General features: G+C 49.9%; 2 protein-coding genes across 3 annotated transcripts in view; one reads left to right on the top strand and one right to left on the bottom strand.

Annotated features, from left to right (window-relative positions):
- The first annotated feature begins 2,230 nt into the window (after positions 1-2,230).
- LOC139681857 (solute carrier family 2, facilitated glucose transporter member 5-like) lies at positions 2,231-12,667 on the top strand. The gene is made up of 12 exons (XM_071575588.1): positions 2,231-2,481; positions 4,003-4,101; positions 4,585-4,745; positions 5,223-5,347; positions 7,322-7,474; positions 7,550-7,675; positions 7,932-8,119; positions 8,520-8,630; positions 8,924-9,025; positions 9,385-9,460; positions 9,782-9,909; positions 10,582-12,667. The coding sequence occupies exons 1-12, from the start codon at positions 2,425-2,427 to the stop codon at positions 10,813-10,815; spliced, it is 1,560 nt and encodes a 519-aa protein (XP_071431689.1). The 5' UTR covers positions 2,231-2,424; the 3' UTR covers positions 10,816-12,667.
- Positions 11,548-19,610, bottom strand: part of CA6 (carbonic anhydrase 6) — a 21,461-nt gene continuing 13,398 nt past the window's right edge. For both annotated transcript variants that reach the window (XM_071575585.1, XM_071575586.1), the window contains 9 exons: positions 19,331-19,417; positions 17,683-17,865; positions 16,101-16,249; positions 15,598-15,693; positions 15,226-15,292; positions 14,563-14,720; positions 13,568-13,691; positions 13,031-13,129; positions 11,548-12,497 (listed from right to left, as the gene is read on the bottom strand). In XM_071575585.1, coding sequence (XP_071431686.1) covers positions 11,884-12,497; positions 13,031-13,129; positions 13,568-13,691; positions 14,563-14,720; positions 15,226-15,292; positions 15,598-15,693; positions 16,101-16,249; positions 17,683-17,865; positions 19,331-19,403 — 1,563 coding nt within the window. In that variant the 5' untranslated portion in view covers positions 19,404-19,417 and the 3' untranslated portion in view covers positions 11,548-11,883. The remainder of the gene's footprint in view (positions 12,498-13,030; positions 13,130-13,567; positions 13,692-14,562; positions 14,721-15,225; positions 15,293-15,597; positions 15,694-16,100; positions 16,250-17,682; positions 17,866-19,330; positions 19,418-19,610) is intronic.

Here is a 19,610-nt window from a genome sequence, read left to right as displayed (position 1 = left end):
AAGCTCTGCTTTGCTTCTTGGCTCCAGAGCACCCCCGAGTGCTGCTGTCTCTGCAGTGTCCCTGAGCCAGCACCCCCTGCCCACTGCTGGGCTGACACTGCCACATCTGCCCCTTGCTGCCCTGACTGGAAGCCTTTCATGCAGCTGCTCAAACAGTGTCTGTCTTTGACTTATTTTCAGGCAAATCATTTATTTCTGACCTCGTTGCCTCACCCTGAGGCCCCAGTGGTAGCTCAGGACTCCCCATGATGCTGAGCCTTGGCTGAACATGCAATTCCTCCCCAAAATGCAGGTGAAGAGGCTGCTGATCTTACTCTGTGGGACACATTCAGTGGAATGTCTCCTCAGAAGTGTCCTCAGGGTTGGCATTGCCATGAGCACTCTGCAGCAGGGCTGGCTGCCAACTCCTGAACTGACCAGCACTTCCCCCTGCCATTCTCCATAAGATTTCATGTCCTGGAAACTGAGCTTCCCCTCTTCATTTATTCTTTTTTTCCCCCCAAAGATATCAGGGCTTTGTAGGATCCAGCTTTAAGCACAGACAATTGGGCTGAGTGTAAAGAACTCCCTGCACATGTGCTTGGCAACTCTTCCCACGTGGTGGGCAAGGAGAGGAGAGAAGATACAGGGCTGAGGTGGTGTCTTCAGGCAGACACACTCTGGGGTGAGGAGCAGATGTGAGGAGCTCAATATGTGCTGTACTGACATGGAAAATGTGCTTGGAAAATGCCTGGAAATTGGCTCTGTGCTCGCTCCTGGCTCTGGCCACAGCCCAAGTGCAAAGGGATCTCAGCTGCTGAACATGTTCCACCCCTGCAATTGCCTTGAAAGTCCAAGGAGAATTTCATTCACCACCCTGTCTCTGCTCATCCGTCTCTTCCAAGATCATCCCAGTGCCAGTTGCTACCTTAGGGATGTTGTTACCAGATTCCTGCTGTGTTTGGCAAATACTCAAGCTGTTCTGCTGCCATAAGCAAATAGTTACTCTGATGAAGGATTTCTGATGACAAACCTGTGTTTTCTCTTTGATTTCTGTGTGTTTCAAGATTATTTCTTCAAGTTCAGCAAAGGAATTTAAAGACCATGGTAAAGAATTCTCCTTCCTTGTAATTCCTGAGTATCACAGTGGCTGTCATTCCATCAAGAACTCCCAGAAGAATTATATTGTCTTTAACAGGAATTCCATCAAAGAAATTTGTCCTTCTTGCCGTTTTCCCACCCCTGGGGTGGAATTTTCCCTCCTGGCTAAAGATCTGTGAGGGTGAGGATGCCACCAGCTGCTGAGTGAGCTGTGACACAGGAGGGTCCTTAAGGTGTGATCCTCCCTCGAGATATCCCAGAGAACAATGTCCCTGGGGCTGTTCACTTACAGCAAATGCAATAAAAGAGACATGCCAGGAAGTCAGACTGAGCTGCACTGCTGTGGGAGCACAGGGCTCTGTCCCTTCCCCCTGGAGGAGGGGAGGCAGCAGCCAGGCAGAGGACACGTGCAGGACGCTGGGGCAGAGCTGTTGCTCAAGAGGATGCGTTTTTTTAAGCCAGTTGTTCAAGACAGATGGAGCAATAAACAGAGGTTTGGTTTTCCTCCACCTGCTGGGGGTGTCTGTGAACTTTGCATTTCTCTGCTAAACTCTGGGAATTGTAGTGGACTATTAACCAAGCCCTGGGATGTTCAAAGCAATCTCATAGTGCAGGGGGGAAACTCTAAGCCAGCAGCACGTGCTGCACCTTTTGCATGCAGAGAGAAATGAACTTAAAGGGCTCTGGTGGAAAACCTGTGTGTTGTCAATCCTGCAGCTTGGAGAGGATGAACCTGCTCCCTGTGAACTGCAGAAGTGCCTGAGCAGGTTGGTCCCTGCAAGGTAGGACAGTGATGGTGCCCTGGGCCAAGGGCAGGTGCAATTTGTGGCTGCAGGAGGGTTAGTGTGGGCCACTGGCATTGCTGTGGCACGTGGCAAACACCCTCTGTGCTGCCAGGGCTGCTGCCACAGGATGCCCTGCTTTCCCTGGATCCCTCAGTCCTTGGGCAGCATCTCCAGCTGCCCCTGGGCTGCAGGGAAAGGAGCAGCAGCTCTTTTCTACCCTGTCCACCTAAATAAAGCAGCTCATTGAGCAACTTTTGCACCAAGTCTGCCCCTTGTCGCTGGAGATGAGCCAGTTTGCCCTGGAAACAGGCAGCACCTCTGGCTGACACAGATCTGGTCAAAGAACATCTCACCCAGCAGAGACAGAGCAGCAGAAGAGCTCGAAGACGAAGGGAATGATCAGCCAAGAAGGACTGACTGCAGCTGGGAGAGCCTGTCGTTGATTGGATGTTTTGGCAAGAGTCACAGAGGGGGGTTTCTGTCTAGGGCGTTTCCATCCCCTGCCTTGGCTGGTTTGGCTGTAAAACCTTCTATTGGCATCTGGCACTCAAACACCAAAATGAAGTTGAGAGGAGAGAACCAGGAGAGCTCTGACAGCAGTGAAGGTGCAAAGGGGGTGAGTATGTTGACTCTCTGCTTCCAACCTGAGCCTCCCACAGGTGCAGAACAAGTTCTTTGAAATCTGTGAGTTCCTGTAGAGGAAGAATACCCTGATCTTTTGGGCTGGTTTACCCAGAGACACAAATATTGAGCCCAGGTTAGATCTGTCTGCAGCATTGCACCGAGTCTTGTGGTTTTCTCTCTGTCTGCAGCTGTAACTTCTGTGTGACTTTCCCCTTCTGTGTGACTTTCCCCTTCTGTGTGTGTGAGTTTTCTTTCCTATTGTCTCATCACTTTTTGGCTGCAGATGCTGCTGGATGGGGCTGCCTTTCCCTGCAGTGTTTGTGGAGTCTTGCACAACTCCCTGCTCTTGTGTGCCAGAGGTTTTCCTGAAAGTGCTGAATGTGAATAATTAGCACCAGTGGCTCTTTTGAGCTTCTGGGATTTGGTTAATGAGAGCAAGGCAGATGCTTTTCATCACCAGGGTGAGAATGTCAGCAGTCTGCTCCTAGAAGAGAGCTGGAAGCCTCAGCTTCCTCCTGATCCTTGAATTTTGATCTCCTGTGATGCCTTAAACTCTGCAGCTCCCTGGAGATGAGCTCCTGGAGATTCTGAGGAATATAAAGAAGCACCAGCAGCTATTTGGACAAATGTTCAGTCAGGGAAGTGGCAGAACCTTCACGTGGGACCTGAGCTGAGTGCTGAGACATAAAACCTTGCAGACATTAAGGCCACTGATGGTGACAGAAAATGAGACTGGGCTGAATGGAAAATGACTTTATTGATGTAGGAGCAATGAGATGCATTAGTGAGCTATAAAAACTACCCAAACAAAGCCCCAGCAAGGCAGCTCTGCCAACACAGCCCAGGGCTGAACAGCAGCTGAATCGTTGCGAAAATGAGTCGTTTGTAGCCCTGAGGACTGTGGACCCACAAACACGGTGTTTGCTCCTGCTCCAGGGGCCCTTCACTCTCCTGTTTGACTGCAAAGTGCAGCCCTTGTGCCCCACAACCAAACCCTCACTGAGCTGCCTGGGTAAGTTCTAATTGGCCTCAGTGACAGTCAATTAGATCCACAAAAAGCTTGGTCCCAAAATGTGGGAAGCAGAAAAAATTAACAAGAAAGAGATTTTGCCACTTGATGTGAAATCACTTCTTTTAAAGCTTTCCTGGGCCAATATCCTGCCTTGTTTCACTATCCAATTTGCATGTTGGGAAAAGAATAATTGCATACAACCTTTTTCCCTGTGGGGTGGTATTTTAAGAATGATAACTTTAGAGCAATTTAATCATCCAAATGATTCATCAATACCAGCAAAGCACAGAGTGAATTACTGTAATGACTCTATGCAAATCAAGCAGAACAAAACGAGCTGTAATGAAAACAACCCACTGGGCATGTCTGTGCAGTAAAACAAAGGGAAAAACACAGAAGGCAAGACTCGGGGTGTGTATTTATTTCTACTGAATGTCATTATATCTACGAGCCAGACCTGCTTCTAAGGTGGTGTTTGTGTGTTTTCTTTCCCCTCTACAGAAAATGACCCTTCCCCTTGCCCTGGTAGCGCTGAGTTCTGCCTTTGGATCTTCCTTCCAGTACGGCTACAACGTGTCTGTGATCAACTCTCCGGCCCCGGTAGGGTGGGCTGTGGGGTGGCCCCTGCCTTAGGGTGGGTTTGCAAACACTCAGACACTCAGGGGAGAGTTTGCAAACACTCAGGGCTGGGTTTCCAAGCAGAACAAGTTTAACAGTTCCTTATGGTTGTTTGTGGGCAGGGGCTTGTACTGTCTTTGTGCCCAGAAGAGCTTTGAGAAATGTCTTCCTCCTGGAAACCAGACACATCCTCCAAGTCAAGACAATTTGTAGCAGCAGTTAAATAGTCCAGGCTTCTCCATCCCTCTCCTGCATTCATTTTCCCACCAGGCTTCTCCATCCCTCTCCTGCATTCATTTTCCCACCAGGCTTCTCCATCCCTCTCCTGCATTCATTTTCCCACTCCCCCATTCTGTTTTTTTATCAAGACATTTGTTTAAAGTTTTCTGGCACTTGTTGTTGGTGAGCTTTTGCAGCATGAAAACTGCACTTACTGTGCCAAACATGCTTTGTGTTTCATTCCAGTACATGCAAGACTTCTACAACCAAACCTACTTCGACAGGACTGGAGTGCCTATGAACAGTGGCTTCCAGACACTGCTCTGGTCTCTGACTGTGTCCATGTTCCCTCTGGGTGGCTTTTTTGGGTCCCTGATGGTGTGGCCTCTGGTCAACAACTGTGGCAGGTGCGTGCCAGCCGTGCCCGAGGTCCCTGCCCACCTGGCTGGTTCAGGTTGTCCCACGGGGCACTGCCCAGCCCAGCAGGAAGAGGAATTTCCCTCACACACCTTGACAGTAAAGCAGATGGGATGAGGATTAGTTGCTGGGCTCAGCAACACGTGTTGTCTCCAGAGGGTAAAGGAATTTATGTGGTTTCAGGGTGGCCAAGGCCAGGCTGTGACAGGCTGGGCACTGAGCCAGGCAGAGAGCAGGGATGGGAGTGCTGGGCTGGGATCCGAGATCAGCCCCAGCTCCTGCTGCTCAGGCTCCCTGGGAAACTTCAGCTCTTCCTGGAAAACTTCATTCCCTGCAGGAAAAATGGGACAATTGGCATTTTCCCTTTGATGGGTCTTTGGGGTGAGGACTCCTTTGGGGTTTGGACAGTCCTGCAGCTGGGCCTTAGGAAAACCAAACTCGGTGTCTCCTTTCCTGTCACTTTGCAGAAAGGGCACTTTGCTGATAAATAACCTCTTCTCCATCGCTGCTGCAATCCTTATGGGAACCTCAGAGACAGCAAAAACCTTTGAAGTAATCATCCTTTCCCGCGTTATCATGGGAATATATGCTGGTAAGTGGGTGGTAAAGGGAGAGCAGTAAATATTTCCTTGGCTCTGCCAAGGGGTTTTATTCTCTCAACAGATGGTTAGCACACTTCAGCATCTGCATAACAACGCTGTGCTTTAGCACCGCTCAGCTGCGTATTGCAGAGGCACTAAAGGTGACTCGGAGATAAAGACCCTGGGGCTGGAATTTAGGGTGATGGAGGAGCTGCGTGCCTGCAGATGGACCTGTCCTCTGCAATAAACCTCTGCTGGGCACTGCAGCTCCCCGGCCAGGAGACCTGCTGCCCTGAATCTGTTTGCCCAGGTGACTCAAAGCAGGTAGTCTATTTTTTTCCTTTTTAACATAATCAGAATAATCCATCAAAGTCATTGGAGTCAATGCCAGATCCAATAATCCAGTCCTGGAACTGACTCTTCTTCCTGCAGGAGAAAAGAATTGTTAGAAGGGAGAGCAAAGGGCTCAGAGACAGTGGATTTACTGCAGAGATAATGGGAAGCCAAGGATAAAAATGCACTGCTGGTGTAAGTGGCTTTATTGGAGCTGCAGGAACAGGGAACAAACAGAACCCCAGAATTCTGGGTACCCCATGCAGTGCTGGGCAGAACTGAGTCTGGGAGGGTCCTCAGAGCATTTTGGCTCAATTAATTGGCTTTAGGCTGGCAAGACTCACACACTCCAGGATTTATTAGTGAGTTGGAGTACCCTGTAAAGGGAAATTTCCTGCCTTAGCTCACCGGTAATTGCTGCATGTTACAGATCAAGTTGCTTTCCTAGGGCAGTTTCTTGTTTTCCAGTTTGTCTGCCCCTCCCAAACCTGGCAGCTGCTCTGAGCTTGGAGCCTGGAATAAATGCTAAGGGACCTGTTAAGTGTGATCCCTCTTCCCAGTTATTTATGACTGACAAAAGAATCTGGACTGGTCGCCCTGACTCCTCCTTTGCAGCCTGACCTCACTGGAACTGTGGATGTTGGTCCTGGGCAGGGAAGCTGCTGAGTCCAGCCAGGCTGCTTGGGAATCCAGGAGGAGCCAAATGTCACCCTCCAGGAGGAGCCAAGTGTCACCCTGCTGCACTGGTGGCACTTGTTTCCATGCCTTTAGCTGTCACAGATCAGCCTGATGACCTTTGTAATCCCACGCCCCCAAAGCCTGGGAACTCTAGAAATGTCAGATAAGAGTCTCATGTGGTCATCTGACTCCAGGAGTTTGGGGGTTGCATGCCAGGATGTGTGGCATGAGCAGGGAGCTGGCAGCTGGCTGGGGTCACTGTGGGTAGCCATCTAATGTTCCTCAAAATAACCCCTGTCCTTATTGGATTAGAAATCCTGTTCCAACATTCCACCTGCAAGACACCTCAGAGCAGTGAAGTTTTGAAAGTCAGCATGAAGTCGTTTCCTTCCACCCTCACATCAGCTTTTTTGGGCACTGCTTTCTTATCTTGTTTTAGAGGAAGTGAAAATCCCTCCCTTACACAATGTTCCTTTGTGTGCCTCGTGCTGAGGTGTCTGGCAGACCCTGCTGGGCAAAGCTTTTTAGGGAGAGGAACACTGAGAGCCCCAGACCATGTGCTGGCTCTGCAGGTAGGACAGGCTGCTGCTCACCCTCTGACTCCTCAAATGCTTTGCTGCTGAGCTCTTAATAATGTGGACACTCCAAGCACCAGCAGGTTGCACTCCAAGGCCAGAGCTTCTGAGGGCACTGATGCAGGGGTGGATTCTGTACCTCTCCATGTACTGAGAGACCTGATGGTTTTTGTCCCATCTTCCATCAGAGTGAGGAGAACAAACACAACCTATTCACTGGCCAGAAGGTGACATTACATTTTCAGCTGGAGCAGAAAGATTTGAGTGTGAAGTTTCTACATGTACTGTGGTTCCTCGTGGGTCTCTTTTGTCCCCCATGGGGAAACAGCACCTTGCTGAAGGTTGGGAGTGTGCTGAGCCCAGGCAGCTGCACAGCTAACATTGCTCTCCAACTGCTAGGTCTGGCCTCCAATGTGGTTCCCATGTTTCTTGGAGAAATGTCCCCCAAAAATCTGAGAGGCGCTATTGGGATAGTCCCACAGCTCTTCATCACCCTTGGGATCCTTGTAGCTCAGATCCTTGGTCTCAACAGCATCCTTGGGAATGCAGAAGGTAAAGCTCAGGCTGGGGACATTACTGGGGGCTCCACAGGAGGAAGGTTTCTCACAGTTGTCTCCCTTGCTGCAGGCTGGCCTGTGCTGCTGGGGCTCACGGGGATCCCATCCCTAATTCAGCTCCTGACATTGCCCTTTTTCCCTGAGAGTCCCAGATTCCTGCTGATCCAAAAGGGCAATGAAGAGCAGGCACGACAAGGTACCCTGTCACCCTTTCATGGGGGGAGGATGTGGAGTGGGATAGACTCACTGTGGGACATCACTGGCAGCAAAGTGTGAAGTTCTTCACTGAAGTGTTGCTGGAGGATGGAATTCCCACCATGTTGCTCCTTTCCTTTTCGTGTGGCTCCCCAGCTGCCCATTATGGAAGCACTTCTGCCCAGGGTTACGTGTTGCTCTGTCTCAATTTGGAGCAGCAAAGCTCACTGTAAGACTCACCTTCCTCTCGCAACCAGCCCTGCAGAGGCTCAGAGGTTGGGATGATGTGGATGAAGAGATAGAAGAAATGTTCCAAGAGGACCAGTCTGAAAAGGAGGAAGGGCAGTTCTCTGTGCTCAGCCTGTGCACCTTCAGAGGCCTGAGGTGGCAGCTCATCTCCATCATCGTCATGATGATGGGCCAGCAGCTCTCCGGGGTTAATGCGGTGAGTGGAGGGGCAGTGGGGGAGAAGGAAAGGGCTGGGACTTCAGAGGGGTGATGTGGGGCAGTGCTGGCACAGGACATAAACCCTGGGACAGGAGTAGCCCTTCATCCAGGACACAGGTCCATGTTGGGATGGGTTGACCTTGGCCAGTACCAGACTCAGTACAGACCTGTCCAGGGTCAGGGTCCTACATTGGTACAGGGTCAAGCTGCCCTGTTGAGGATAATTTGGATGTTTTTAGAGTAAGGTGCTTGTGCCTGGATCCAAACAACATCTCTAGAAATTAAATAACCCAGTCCTCAGGCTTCTGTGTACCACTGCCAGGATGGAAAGCAGCCAAAGTGGGATTCCCACATTTTGCCTCTGGCCAGACCCAAACACAGCTGTGGTTTTGCTGCAGGTGTTTTACTATGCAGACAGGATCTTCGAGGCAGCAGGTGTGGCCAGCAGCAGCATCCAGTATGTCACCGTGTCCATCGGGGCCATCAACGTCATCATGACTCTGCTCGCTGTAAGTTCCTCTTGGGGCTCTCTAATGTCTCCACTCTCCCCCATCTGTCTCTGTTTAATTTATGTTCATAAAATCACAGAAGCACAGAATGATTTGGGTTGGAATGGACCCTTAAATATCCTCTTGTTCCAATCCCCTGCCACGAGCAGGGACACTTCCTGCTGGAATGTTATTTACACATAGTTGAGATGCTTTGCATGATACATGTCCTGTGGTGTCCCCTGGTTGGAGACATCTGGAGGAGCTGCTGAGCCCCGGGTGTCTGGTCTCTCATCCTCTCCTGTCTCTTCCAGGTTTTCATTGTGGAATCCCTGGGCAGGAGGCTCCTCCTCCTCGCTGGCTTTGTGCTGTGCTGTGCTTCCTGTGCCCTGTTAACTCTGGCCCTCAACCTCCAGGTGTGTACAAGTGGCTCAGGTGATCCCACCTTTCCAGGGAGCAGGCCAAGGGGATATTCTGAAGGTGCTTCCACACCCTGGGGAGGAGGGGACAGTAGGAAAGGTCTCTTGTACTTGTGTATCTACCTGAAGCAAAGCCAGGGAGAGCTGTGATGCTGCTTGTCTGAACACTCCTCCCCGTCTGTCACGTTCCTGATACCTGTTACATCATTGTTGGCTGTGATTTTGTGGTTAATTATGGACATTGGAGGGTGCCATTGGCCACAGAATGCCTTCAAATCTTACTACAAATAGTGCCTTGAGAGTGTTGGTGATGTTCAGAGAGGATCCACATCTACCTTTTATTCAATCCCTCACAGCCCACCGTGTCCTGGATGTCCTACCTCAGCATAGGGTGTGTCATTGTTTACATCATTGGACATGCCCTGGGACCCAGTAAGTATGTACAGCCTGTCCAGGCTGCTCCACAAGCTTTGGAAAGCCAAGTGTTGTGTTCAATTCCAACCCCAAACACTTGTGGAGCTCATCCATGGACACTGAACTTCATCTCTGTGTGGCCACACACCATGGAGTCATTTCATTGCCTTGGGTTTGATTTTGTGGGGGTTTTTTTAATTTAATCCTTATTTGATTTATTGGGCACTTCCAAACACTATTAGCAAGAAACTGTTGCCTGGCACTGAAGTGACCAGTGCAATTAGGAGTTCAGAGTGGGGAATTGCCTTTGGGACTGCCAAACATGCAGCTGCCTTGCAGGTCCCATTCCCGCTGTGATGATCACGGAGATGTTCCTGCAGTCCTCCCGCCCTGCAGCCTTCATGGTGGGGGGCTCTGTGCACTGGCTCAGCAACTTCACCGTGGGGCTGGTGTTCCTCTACATGGAGGTGAGACACAACCACACAGCAGGGCAAAACTTCAGCTTAAAAGTCATCTCTTCACCCCTCTGTGTTCCTACAGAGAGGCTTTTTAATCCCCAGAGCTGTAAATGCCCCTGTTGGTTCCCAGCACCTGCAAGCAGGGCAAGAAACTGGTGTTAACCAGCATTTTCTTATCACACCAGTCTGTTGTACAGGCTTTAAAAGAAAGGTGGTTTTGAGCCATGGATTTGCCATTCCTGACTGGGAGGCCCATGACTGGTACCTTGCCAGGTGAATGTCTCATCCTGAACTCAGGAGCTTGGAAAAGATGATAAATTCCCAGTGTTCCCCTGGTGTGTGTCCCAGGGAGCCTGTTTCAGCTTTGACCTCTGGGTGCCCCATTCAAACTGATCCCCAGCAGGGACCCATAAACTGCAGCAGGTGCTGACTTTGGCCTGTGCAGAGGGAGCTGGTGAGTTTAGTTTGATTGATCTTCCTTTTCCAGTAAATCCTTGGTGGTTTCCAGTAAACCCATGGTGGTGGTATAAGAGAGAATCTAGAACCACCCCAGCTTCTGGTTGTTTGACTTGAAATGTGGGCACACCACTGTGGCTGCATTTTCTGTAGCCAGTGCAGGGTTCAGCATGTCCAGACCTGGAATGTTTCCCTGATCCCTGCTCTCTCCTCTCCTTGTCCTAGGCTGGACTGGGGCCCTACAGCTTCCTCATCTTCTGTGCCATCTGCCTGGCCACTGTGGTTTACATCTTCCTTATTGTTCCTGAGACTAAGAACAAAACCTTCATGGAAATCAACAGGATCATGGCCAAGAGGAACAAAGTGGAGATTCAGGAAAACAAAGAGGAGCTGAAGGATTTCTGCACTGTCCTGGGTGGGCAGACAGAGAGGAAAGGGATGTCCAGCAGCAAACTGTGACCCAGCCCAGTGTCTGACCTGGCAGGGACATTCCTCAGGATCTGTTCAGTGGGAAAACAAAACACACCTGAGTCCTCATGTGATACTGATCTGAGAATCACAGGATTGTTAAGGCTGGAAGAGACCTTTGAGTGCAGCCACAAACCCAATGCTGCCAATCTACAACTTGGACAATGTCCTCAGCCAGCTCAGTTCCTGTGACCAAGTAACAGATGTCAGGAGGTGGTGAATGTCCCTGATGTCCTGACAAGTCTCAGATGACAGGAGCCAGCCCTTGGGCTGTGCTTGGGCCATGGTGTGCAGGGAGTGCAACACATTCCTCTGAGCAACTGTCACTCCTGGATGGAGGGTACAGCACAGGGAAATTCAACTGAATTTGTCATATGTGGGTGCTGCCCTCTCTTTGGAAAAAACAGAATTGTTGACCAGCCTGGCATGGATTTTGTGTTGTTGATGGAGAGTCCTTCACATGATTTACTTTAACCTTAGAAAATGAGTTTTATACCTGCCCTCAAATTTGTGATATATGTGTTGAAAAAGAAGCTCTTTTCCTGTTCTGTCTCTACATCCATTACAGAAAAGAAGGCAAAGCCTGTCCCTGGCCAAGGCACAAGGTTTGCATATGAGCTGCTTTACTTCCCCTTTCTATGTGATGTGTCTGCAGGGTGGTGAGTTGATGGTGATAAACAGAAGGAAAGATGTGCAGGAGGAGGGTGAGATACTGAGACTGGGTGAAGGATGGCAGAAAAATTTTATTGGAGAAAGTGGCTCCCTTGACCAAGGAGAGAAGCTCTTTGGCATGAAGGAAGATCTATGTATGGGGATCTATAACTGCTATGAGAGATGTGACAACCCAAGGGTTGAACAGTGCCAGGTTCTGCTGCTCTTTACCTCTATCCCACTGATGGAGGCTTTGCTGCCTTGGAAAAACCCCTTGGAGCACCAGCAGGTGCACAGTGAGCCTCTACAAAGCAGGAGGAGGTACAAGCACATGCTCTCAGTTTTTCTGGTTCCCCAGCAAGCAGCTCAGATTCTCCTGATGCCTTAAACAAACCCCAGAGGTTGTGCTCACTGGCAGCTGGTGTCAGCCCCCAGGACCACCCCCCCGAGGAGGCTCAGGGGGGTCTCTCCCCAGGCTATGACATCCCCCTTCAGCTGCTCTGCTTTGCACAGGGCGAGCGCCCGAACCTCTGCAGGGCTGAGCACGTGGCTCCACAGGTTCACCTGGGCCATCCACCCTGCAAAGCCATTGGAGAAGGTCCCAAGGAGAGTGTCCCTGTCCTTCCCAAGGACAAGCACCCCTCCAGGCTGGCTCACATAGCCCTTCTGGATGCTCACAGCTTTGCTGGCTGCCCCATTGAGCCACAGATGGGCCATTCCTGACTGGGAGGCCCAGGCCATGCAGTAGTGCAGCCAGTCCTGTGCCTCGGGGTGCAGGGGGAAGCTGATGGAATGGCCTCCCACCCACAGCACCACCTCTGTGCCCACTGTCACCACCAGCTCGTTGTCCCTCTCCCGTGTGGAGTAGGACAGGATGGTCTGGCTCCCAGTGTGCTGGGTTTTTGCCCAGAAACACAAGGTGAAGGCTTGGAGAGACATGTCCTGGAGGGGATGGACATCCACAAAGCTCTCAATGTTTTCCAAGGGGAAGTAGAGAGCTGGAAAAGTGCTGGATTTAACACCTGAAAGACCCAAAAGCCAGTGGTTACATTGCCTGCTGTGCCTGTAAATAAGCCCAAATCCCAAAGAACTGCACCCATAGGAACTGCTCTGAGCTGTCCTGAGCCACAGTTGCTGGTGTGTGTTGTGCCAACAGGGAAAGGGCTTGAAATGATGCAAAGCTGAGCTCCCCCTCCCAACTGTTTGGGGAAATTGCTTTATTCCCCTCCTTCTTTCTCTTTTCTCATATTGCATAAAATAGAGGTGATGATTATTTATCCTGGGGGAACTGGGAGCTAAAAGTTTTCAGTGTTTGTAAAAATGTGCTCACTTGTTGCAGAGGAAAGCTGCAGTTGCTGTGGGAGTATCTGGATTAGGGCTGGCCACAACAGTGGTTTAATTGAAGAATTTCCATCAGCAGGCCCTGATATGGCACAAAATTCTACCTGCACTTATCAGTCCCAAACCTGTCACTGTTTAGGCCATCAAGGTCAGCAGGGCATGGGCTTTTCACTCTCCCCAGGCAGGCTGGACTCAATAGCTGTGTGTTTCTTACCTTTGTGGCTCATTCCATTCAGCAACTCTGTCTTCATGTCTTGGAGCTGCCTCTGGATTTGATCCAGTCTGAGGGTGAATTCCTCTGGATGACACTGTGCTAGAGCAATCAGACAGCTCAACTTACAGAAGGCCACGACCTACACACAGAGTAGTTTTTCTAGTTTGGGGAAAAGCTTTGATTTAAAAACACAACATCTCTCCTCTGTGTGGTGCCTGTCTGATCCCACAGCCCACCCACCTGGATGCAGACACACCTGAGCTGAGGATCCTTGTGGTGCCATGTGGAACCAGTTACCTTGGAGAGCTGTGTGACTGCCAAAACTGTCAGAACACAGGGCTGGCACACACCCTGCAGCCACCACTGCACCTTCAGAAGCCAAGTGTGTTGGCAGGGAGAGAAGAGGCACACGGGACACCTCCACTGCTGCTCCTGGGAAAGGTGATCTCCAGCATATCTAAACTCCAGCTTAACACCTCCCACGAAGGTTTCCTGCCCCTCCCCAGGTAAGCCCAAGTCCTGCTGCTGACCCCTTACCCTGGGGGGCTCTGGCTGTGAAGGAGGACTCCACCACCCTGCCGTGGAGGGGCTGGGCGTGCCGGTAGTCGTTGCGCAGGGTCCTGTTCTGCCAGTCCAGCAGGGTGTTCTCCAGGAGGCTGATCTGGCAGCAACACAGGCATCTTAGAGGGCAGTGGGAACAGCAGCTCTGCCTGAGAGTGCAGGGCAGATCCTGCAGCTCAGGGTTAAACCCAGCAACTGGTTACAGAGGAATCCTCAGGGTCTCTTGCTGGGTATTAGCAAGGGAAAGGAACCGAAGACGACGGGCTCTTATCAGCTAATTCAGGAGAAGCTATTTTGCCTGAGGGAGGTTTGGAACACCTGATGGTGTGTGCATGCATGGAGATTTTGCTGCTATTCTGTAGCTTTCTCTCAAGTGCCTTCCAGCCTTCCCCTGCCAGAAGGAGCATTTCTTTTTCAAAGAGAACCCACTGTGATCCTCCACTGCTGTAGTCTCAATTTTATCTTGCTTTTCTACGACAAGAAAATGTTTCTGATGCTTCTTTATTATTTATTACCTTAAAAGCATTACTTGCAGTGTAAGTCTAGACAAGGAAAACCCCGGACATACCTTATAAAAATGTGCCAATTATTCTGGAATTATTTTATTGTTATGAGTGGCTCTTTCATGTTTTTTGGGGGGGTTGCCTTGTTGATTCCTCTGGTCTTTTCCTTTCTGTAGTGCTTCAGGGTGGCTGAGCTTAACAAAGCAGAGCTTTGGTATCAGTAACCAGACCTCAGATAACCTCCTGCTCTACACAACCTGACCTTGCTGTGATGTAGCATCACAGGTGTCATCACAGCCCCCTGTCATTCCAGTTGCTCAGGAATTACATCCCAAAAGCTCTGTGTGAGACATGCCCTGTCAGCTCCTCGGTGAAGCTGGTCCCCAAATCACTGCAGGACTGAAGGAGAAACTGGTGTGGAAAGGTGAAGCATGAAGGAAAGAGAAGCTGGTGAGAGCTACCACTCACCTGTGTGTGTGACAGGACAATGGGAGTGTGAAAGACTGTCCAGATGACACTCTCAGAGCAGGGGGGGGTTGTCAGGGAGCCCTGGTATCTGTAGAAGTGTGAGAGGTTTTCTGGCAGCATGGCTTGGACATCCAGAGAGCTGAGAGTTGTTGACTGACCTCAAAGGGAGCAGAGAGGAAACATTAGCAATGAATGGTGAGAGAGGAGAGAGGGGGGAGTGCTGGTAGGGCTGGGGCTGGCAAACCCCTTTGCCCACAGCACTGGTTCATTAGACCTTTGGTAGAACTGGAGGAAGGTGGAGGGAAATGAATGGCCCTTTCAGTGGGTCTGGGGTTTGTCATTTGGAGATATCTGGGTCCTGGGGTGGTGGCACCTGCAGCTCAGTGCCCAGCCAGTGCCTGCTGGCCCTCCCAGGAAGGATCAGTGGGGTACAGAGTGCAGGGAGCTGGTCTTTGGTGCTGCAGACCTACCAGGAGTCTGTTTATTGCTGCCTTGAGCACCTTTCCCACCACTCTGCTGCTGCTGGAGCCATGTTCAGGGATGGCATGCAGTTGGGCATGGATGAGGATGCTCAGCAGCAGGAAAATGTCTGTCCCCAGACCCACAACCTCCCTATAGGCTTTGAGAATATCAGGGATGGAGAAAGGCATTCCCAGGTCTTACCTGCAAACCTGATTCTTGCCAGTTTGGAAATGAATTCACTGTAGTAGGTGTTCTCAAAGTGCCCATCCTAAACACAGCACAGAAACTTGATCAAGAGCTTTGTGACTTGCACAGCAGGGAAGCCCCAGCTGTCACACCTGATATCCCATCTGCACTGCTTATGGGGCAAGCTTTTCTGGGGCTCCCAAGTTGTGTTGGCTGGTGTTGTGTGAACCCCAGAGGGCCCCAGGGAAGAACAGTCCTGCTGCAGCACAGCTGCCTAACCTGGGGGCAGACACCATCTCTTAGCAGAGGTGTACAAACCTGGCACAGCCTGCTTGTGTCTGGACTGAGCTTTTAGCACAGACAGTGATCCCTGGGCATCAAACCTACCTCATACAGGAAGGCCAGCACAGCCAGCCCATTGGGTTTGTCTTTGGCTTCTTCAAAGCTCAAGTAGTCAGCAGAGTTGTAATGGACAATGTGCAGCTGTCAGGAGATGAGACAGGGTCATTTAGCAACAAGTGATGAATGGCTTCCTGGGTGCTTTAGAGGCTCAAGACAGACTGAAGGGAGAGTCACCTTCCCAATTCCTGCTGCTTGTGCCTCACAGCATGGCCAAAGGGACCTTTAGTTTAATAGGTTTGTGATGAATGTGGGGGAACAACACCAGGTTTGAAGGCCATCAGTGCTCTTGCAATGGCTTTTCGTGGAGTCTTCTGTGCCAGCACCATCAGGCTCAGCCCTTGCACTGCACCAACCACCTGCATTTGTGGGAGCCCTGTTTTCCCCCCTTGCCTCTGCACTGCATCCTGCAGGCTCTGGAGGCTGCACCATCCAGTTTCCCAGCTGGCAGAGGGCAGTGCCCCTCCCTCCAGCCCACTCTGCTCACGCACCTCTGCGAAGTATCTCATCCCATCTATGGTGTGCTCCGAGCCACTGGTCTCCAGGTCCAGGCCACCCCAGTGCAGGTGCATCTGGACAGCTGTGTAGAGGCCTGGGAGCCCTCTGGAGATGTTCATGGTGGGTGGCAAATCGATCTGAACTGAAATAAATCCCAGGATTGGAGACTGCAGTGGGTGCAGGCAGCCCAGTCCTGGAGTTATCTCACTCTGTGGGAGTGTCTGCACAGACTCTGCTCTGCTGCAAACGGGCTTTGTCAGGGGGGGTTTAGCCTGGTCACAGCACAGCTACAGAGTGAGTGTATCTGGTTTCTTAGGTGACATATTTGGGCTTTGGCTCCTGAGAGCCTGTAAGGAGAGTCCTGCTGATAAATCCATCTCCTGTCCCTTTCAGATCTGCTGAGTGTTTTCCCTGAGAGATTCTGCTGCCCTGGCCCATCTCACTGAAGGCAGTAGAAAAGCCCAGCCTGACTCACAGGAGCTGTGAATAGGGGCAGTCGTTTGTCTTTGTGCTTTAGGAAACTGCCCTGCACCAGAAAATCATTGTTGGGAAGTTAACAAAAGAAGAGGCAAAACAGTCAGAAAAGCTAAACCTGCAAGAATTAATGTCTAGGCAGGCAGGGCAGCAGTGCTGACACGAGAGCTTCGAGCTGAGTGCTGAGTCTGGGTGGGCCACAAACAGGAGTTATGGTGTCCAGAAACACAATCTTCCTCTGAAGGCAGTTTGTCTCTCATCACTTCATTCCCTTGCTCTCACACCATATTTCTCTCTCTCTGTTACAGAGAGAAACATGCAGGATTAAAGAGCTGAGAGTTTTATGTTCCAAACACCTTCCCAAAAACACTCATTCCCTCCCCACTGCAGCCATTAGAAAATCCTCTCATTGCTCATCTGTAGTCCTTCAGCATTCCCCCCACAGTGCCAGCTGATGAATTATTTAGACAATGAATTACAGATTGCAGCAGGGGAATCTGGGATCTCCTAAATTACCAACCCTGCCCTGAAACTGTGTGGCCAAAGGCCAGGCTTTTAACCTGTGCTGTGCTTCATTTTCTCTTCCTGGGACCCAAGATGTCAATCCTCTGGCTGTGAGGGGGGGATCCTCCTCTGTGCTGTACTTTCTGTGACCTAAATCTAACCTAGCCTGGGTTTCCACTCCTGTCATTTCTTACTAATGCACAGGGCCAGAAGATGCATTTCTTGAATGCAGAGAGGAGCCACAGTAAGCCCCAAATACCACACATTTCTGTAGTCTTGCTGTCTTGGAGCAAATTAAAAGAAAGGGTCAATCTAGAATGTTCTGGCTGCCTTTTCAGGTCTAACAGAGAAAATACCTTGCAGAAACCTGCCTGCCTTTTATTCATCTGCTTTATGTATGTGTTTCTGGGGAGCTTTCCTATGGGATTGGGGAAAACAGCAAAACTAGGAGAGGAGAATGAAGTGAGATGGCAAAGGAAGGGGAGTTAAAAACAAACAAACAAAAAAAAAGGGCATTGTCTGTGAATAGCATTTCCATGGTTCAAACAAATAGTGAATTCCTGCCCTGCCATGGGCCTGACATCCCCCCAGTCTTACCAGAGTGACCATTGTTGGTCATCTTGAAATCCCCCTGCAAAGGCCCATCGTAGCCATTCAGCTCCAGCTGCAGCAGCAGGGGGTTGTACCTCACTTTTTTCCTCTGGATGTCAATTGGAGATTGGTGCTTGCCAGCACAGTCTGGAAAGTGCTTCCCCCAGTGCTCTTCATCCAGCTCTCCTTCTGTGTGGAGGGAAGCAAGGCAAGTTACAGGGATGTGGTGAGAAGTGCTGTTAGTCGGGAGCACAGAACTCCCCTCATTTGCCAGCAGGAAACGTCAATCTAATTATTATAACACCAGGAGCTGCAGCCATAAAAGGTTGCTTTGCCTCCCCTAGAGTGAAAATACACATTATTCTGTCTGCAGGACAACTGTGCTGCAAAGTAAGAAACCTGCATTGCAGCAACAGCTTAATGATCGCTGGAGATTGAATTTCCACAGGAGAGGAGCAGCGTTTACATGGAAATGGGGATTTAAATGGCTCTCAACTGCCAGAGGTGTGCAATTCGGTGTGAGTGAATTAGGACCAGGGCAAGAGGCAGGAAGACTCTACTTAGGATCAGGAACTGGCAGCAATTTACTATTTTTAACTAAGGAAAGAGCAATTGCCCTATTGCAACTATTCAACTTCGGCTTAGCTTGATCCCCAGCTCACTGAAGATCATAAAAGGATTAACATTTCCTTCAGTGAGCCCTGCAATCAACTCCCTGAAAGAATGCAAGTCAGAGAAAACTTCACAAAAAGTATAAATACCTAAATAAGGACTTCTTAGTGCTCTGCACTGCCTGGATTGTGACAATAAAAGAAGTAGGCAGTATTTAAAGCTTTTCCTTCCAGGATCATCCAAAGGGCAGCTTTTCTTCCAACACAAGTAGAGATCTCCCCCATTGTTTGAACCTGGTTGTGCTGCCAACCCTGACAATGTGTCCTAACCACACAAAGGAGTAAAAAGGGGTGACATTTGATGCCCAAAAGGGCAGAACAAACTGTTTAGAGACAAAGTTTTAGTCCATAAACAGCAAGGTATTTATTAAGACAACGTTGGGAAGCCCCCGACTAGCGTCGGACAAAGAGCTTTAAAATCTACAGTGAGAAGCTACAATATTTATACATTTTGGTGAGGGATTACAGTATTCTTACATACATATTCATGCATAATTATAATATTGCAATATAATATTCATAGCAGGCGGAGTTGGGGCGGAGCTGTCCATTTTGAGGAATATTATGAGGGGAGATCCTGTTACTTCATCAGGTGGTGGTCGCATTCTTGCTCCTCATCCTCATGAACTCTGTATGATCTTGCAGTGGGTTTTGCCAACTATGGTGTTCTGGTTTCTTTCTTGGGATTAACCTGTCAATTTGTTGTTTAGCTAAGCACAGGTCTACGCTAATTGGATCGTTAATTATGACTCCACTGAAGGTTAAACCTTATCTCTTGGAAACTCCCATGAAAGTTGGGTGCTCTTTGTAAAATCCCCTAAGTTCTGGCTTTTCTCTACTTCACATTGAAGAGAATCACTTTCAAGACACAGCGGTATCAATAAAGTGCAATAAATTAGTTGCTCTGCGATCTCTCACTGAGGGAGAGCCAAGCCGAGCGTCGCTCCTGCAGCACAAGCCCAAAGAGCCTCGTGGCTCATTACCTTGGTATGTCCAGTGTGGGAGGTGAGAGCAGCTCAGGGGCACCAGGAGCAGGAGGGCAGCTCCGAGCCACATGAGTGCTGCTGAACCTGCGGGGAGAGCACACGGAGGGGGGGAGTGCTTTAGAAACTGCCCAATACAAAGTCAGATTTTCTCCCTCTGCCTGAGAAAAGGGAGAAGGAAAAAATCTAGAAACCCATTTAAACTAACTATAGATATTTATAGAGAAAAAGAGAAAATTAAGAGTAAACTACGATATAACACACACACAAGTTAGAGATA

This window comes from Pithys albifrons, chromosome 22, assembly GCF_047495875.1.
Source record: "Pithys albifrons albifrons isolate INPA30051 chromosome 22, PitAlb_v1, whole genome shotgun sequence".
Taxonomy (NCBI): domain Eukaryota; kingdom Metazoa; phylum Chordata; class Aves; order Passeriformes; family Thamnophilidae; genus Pithys; species Pithys albifrons.
The sequence above is the reverse complement of the archived record's forward strand: the minus strand, read 5'-3'. Positions and strand labels throughout refer to the sequence as shown.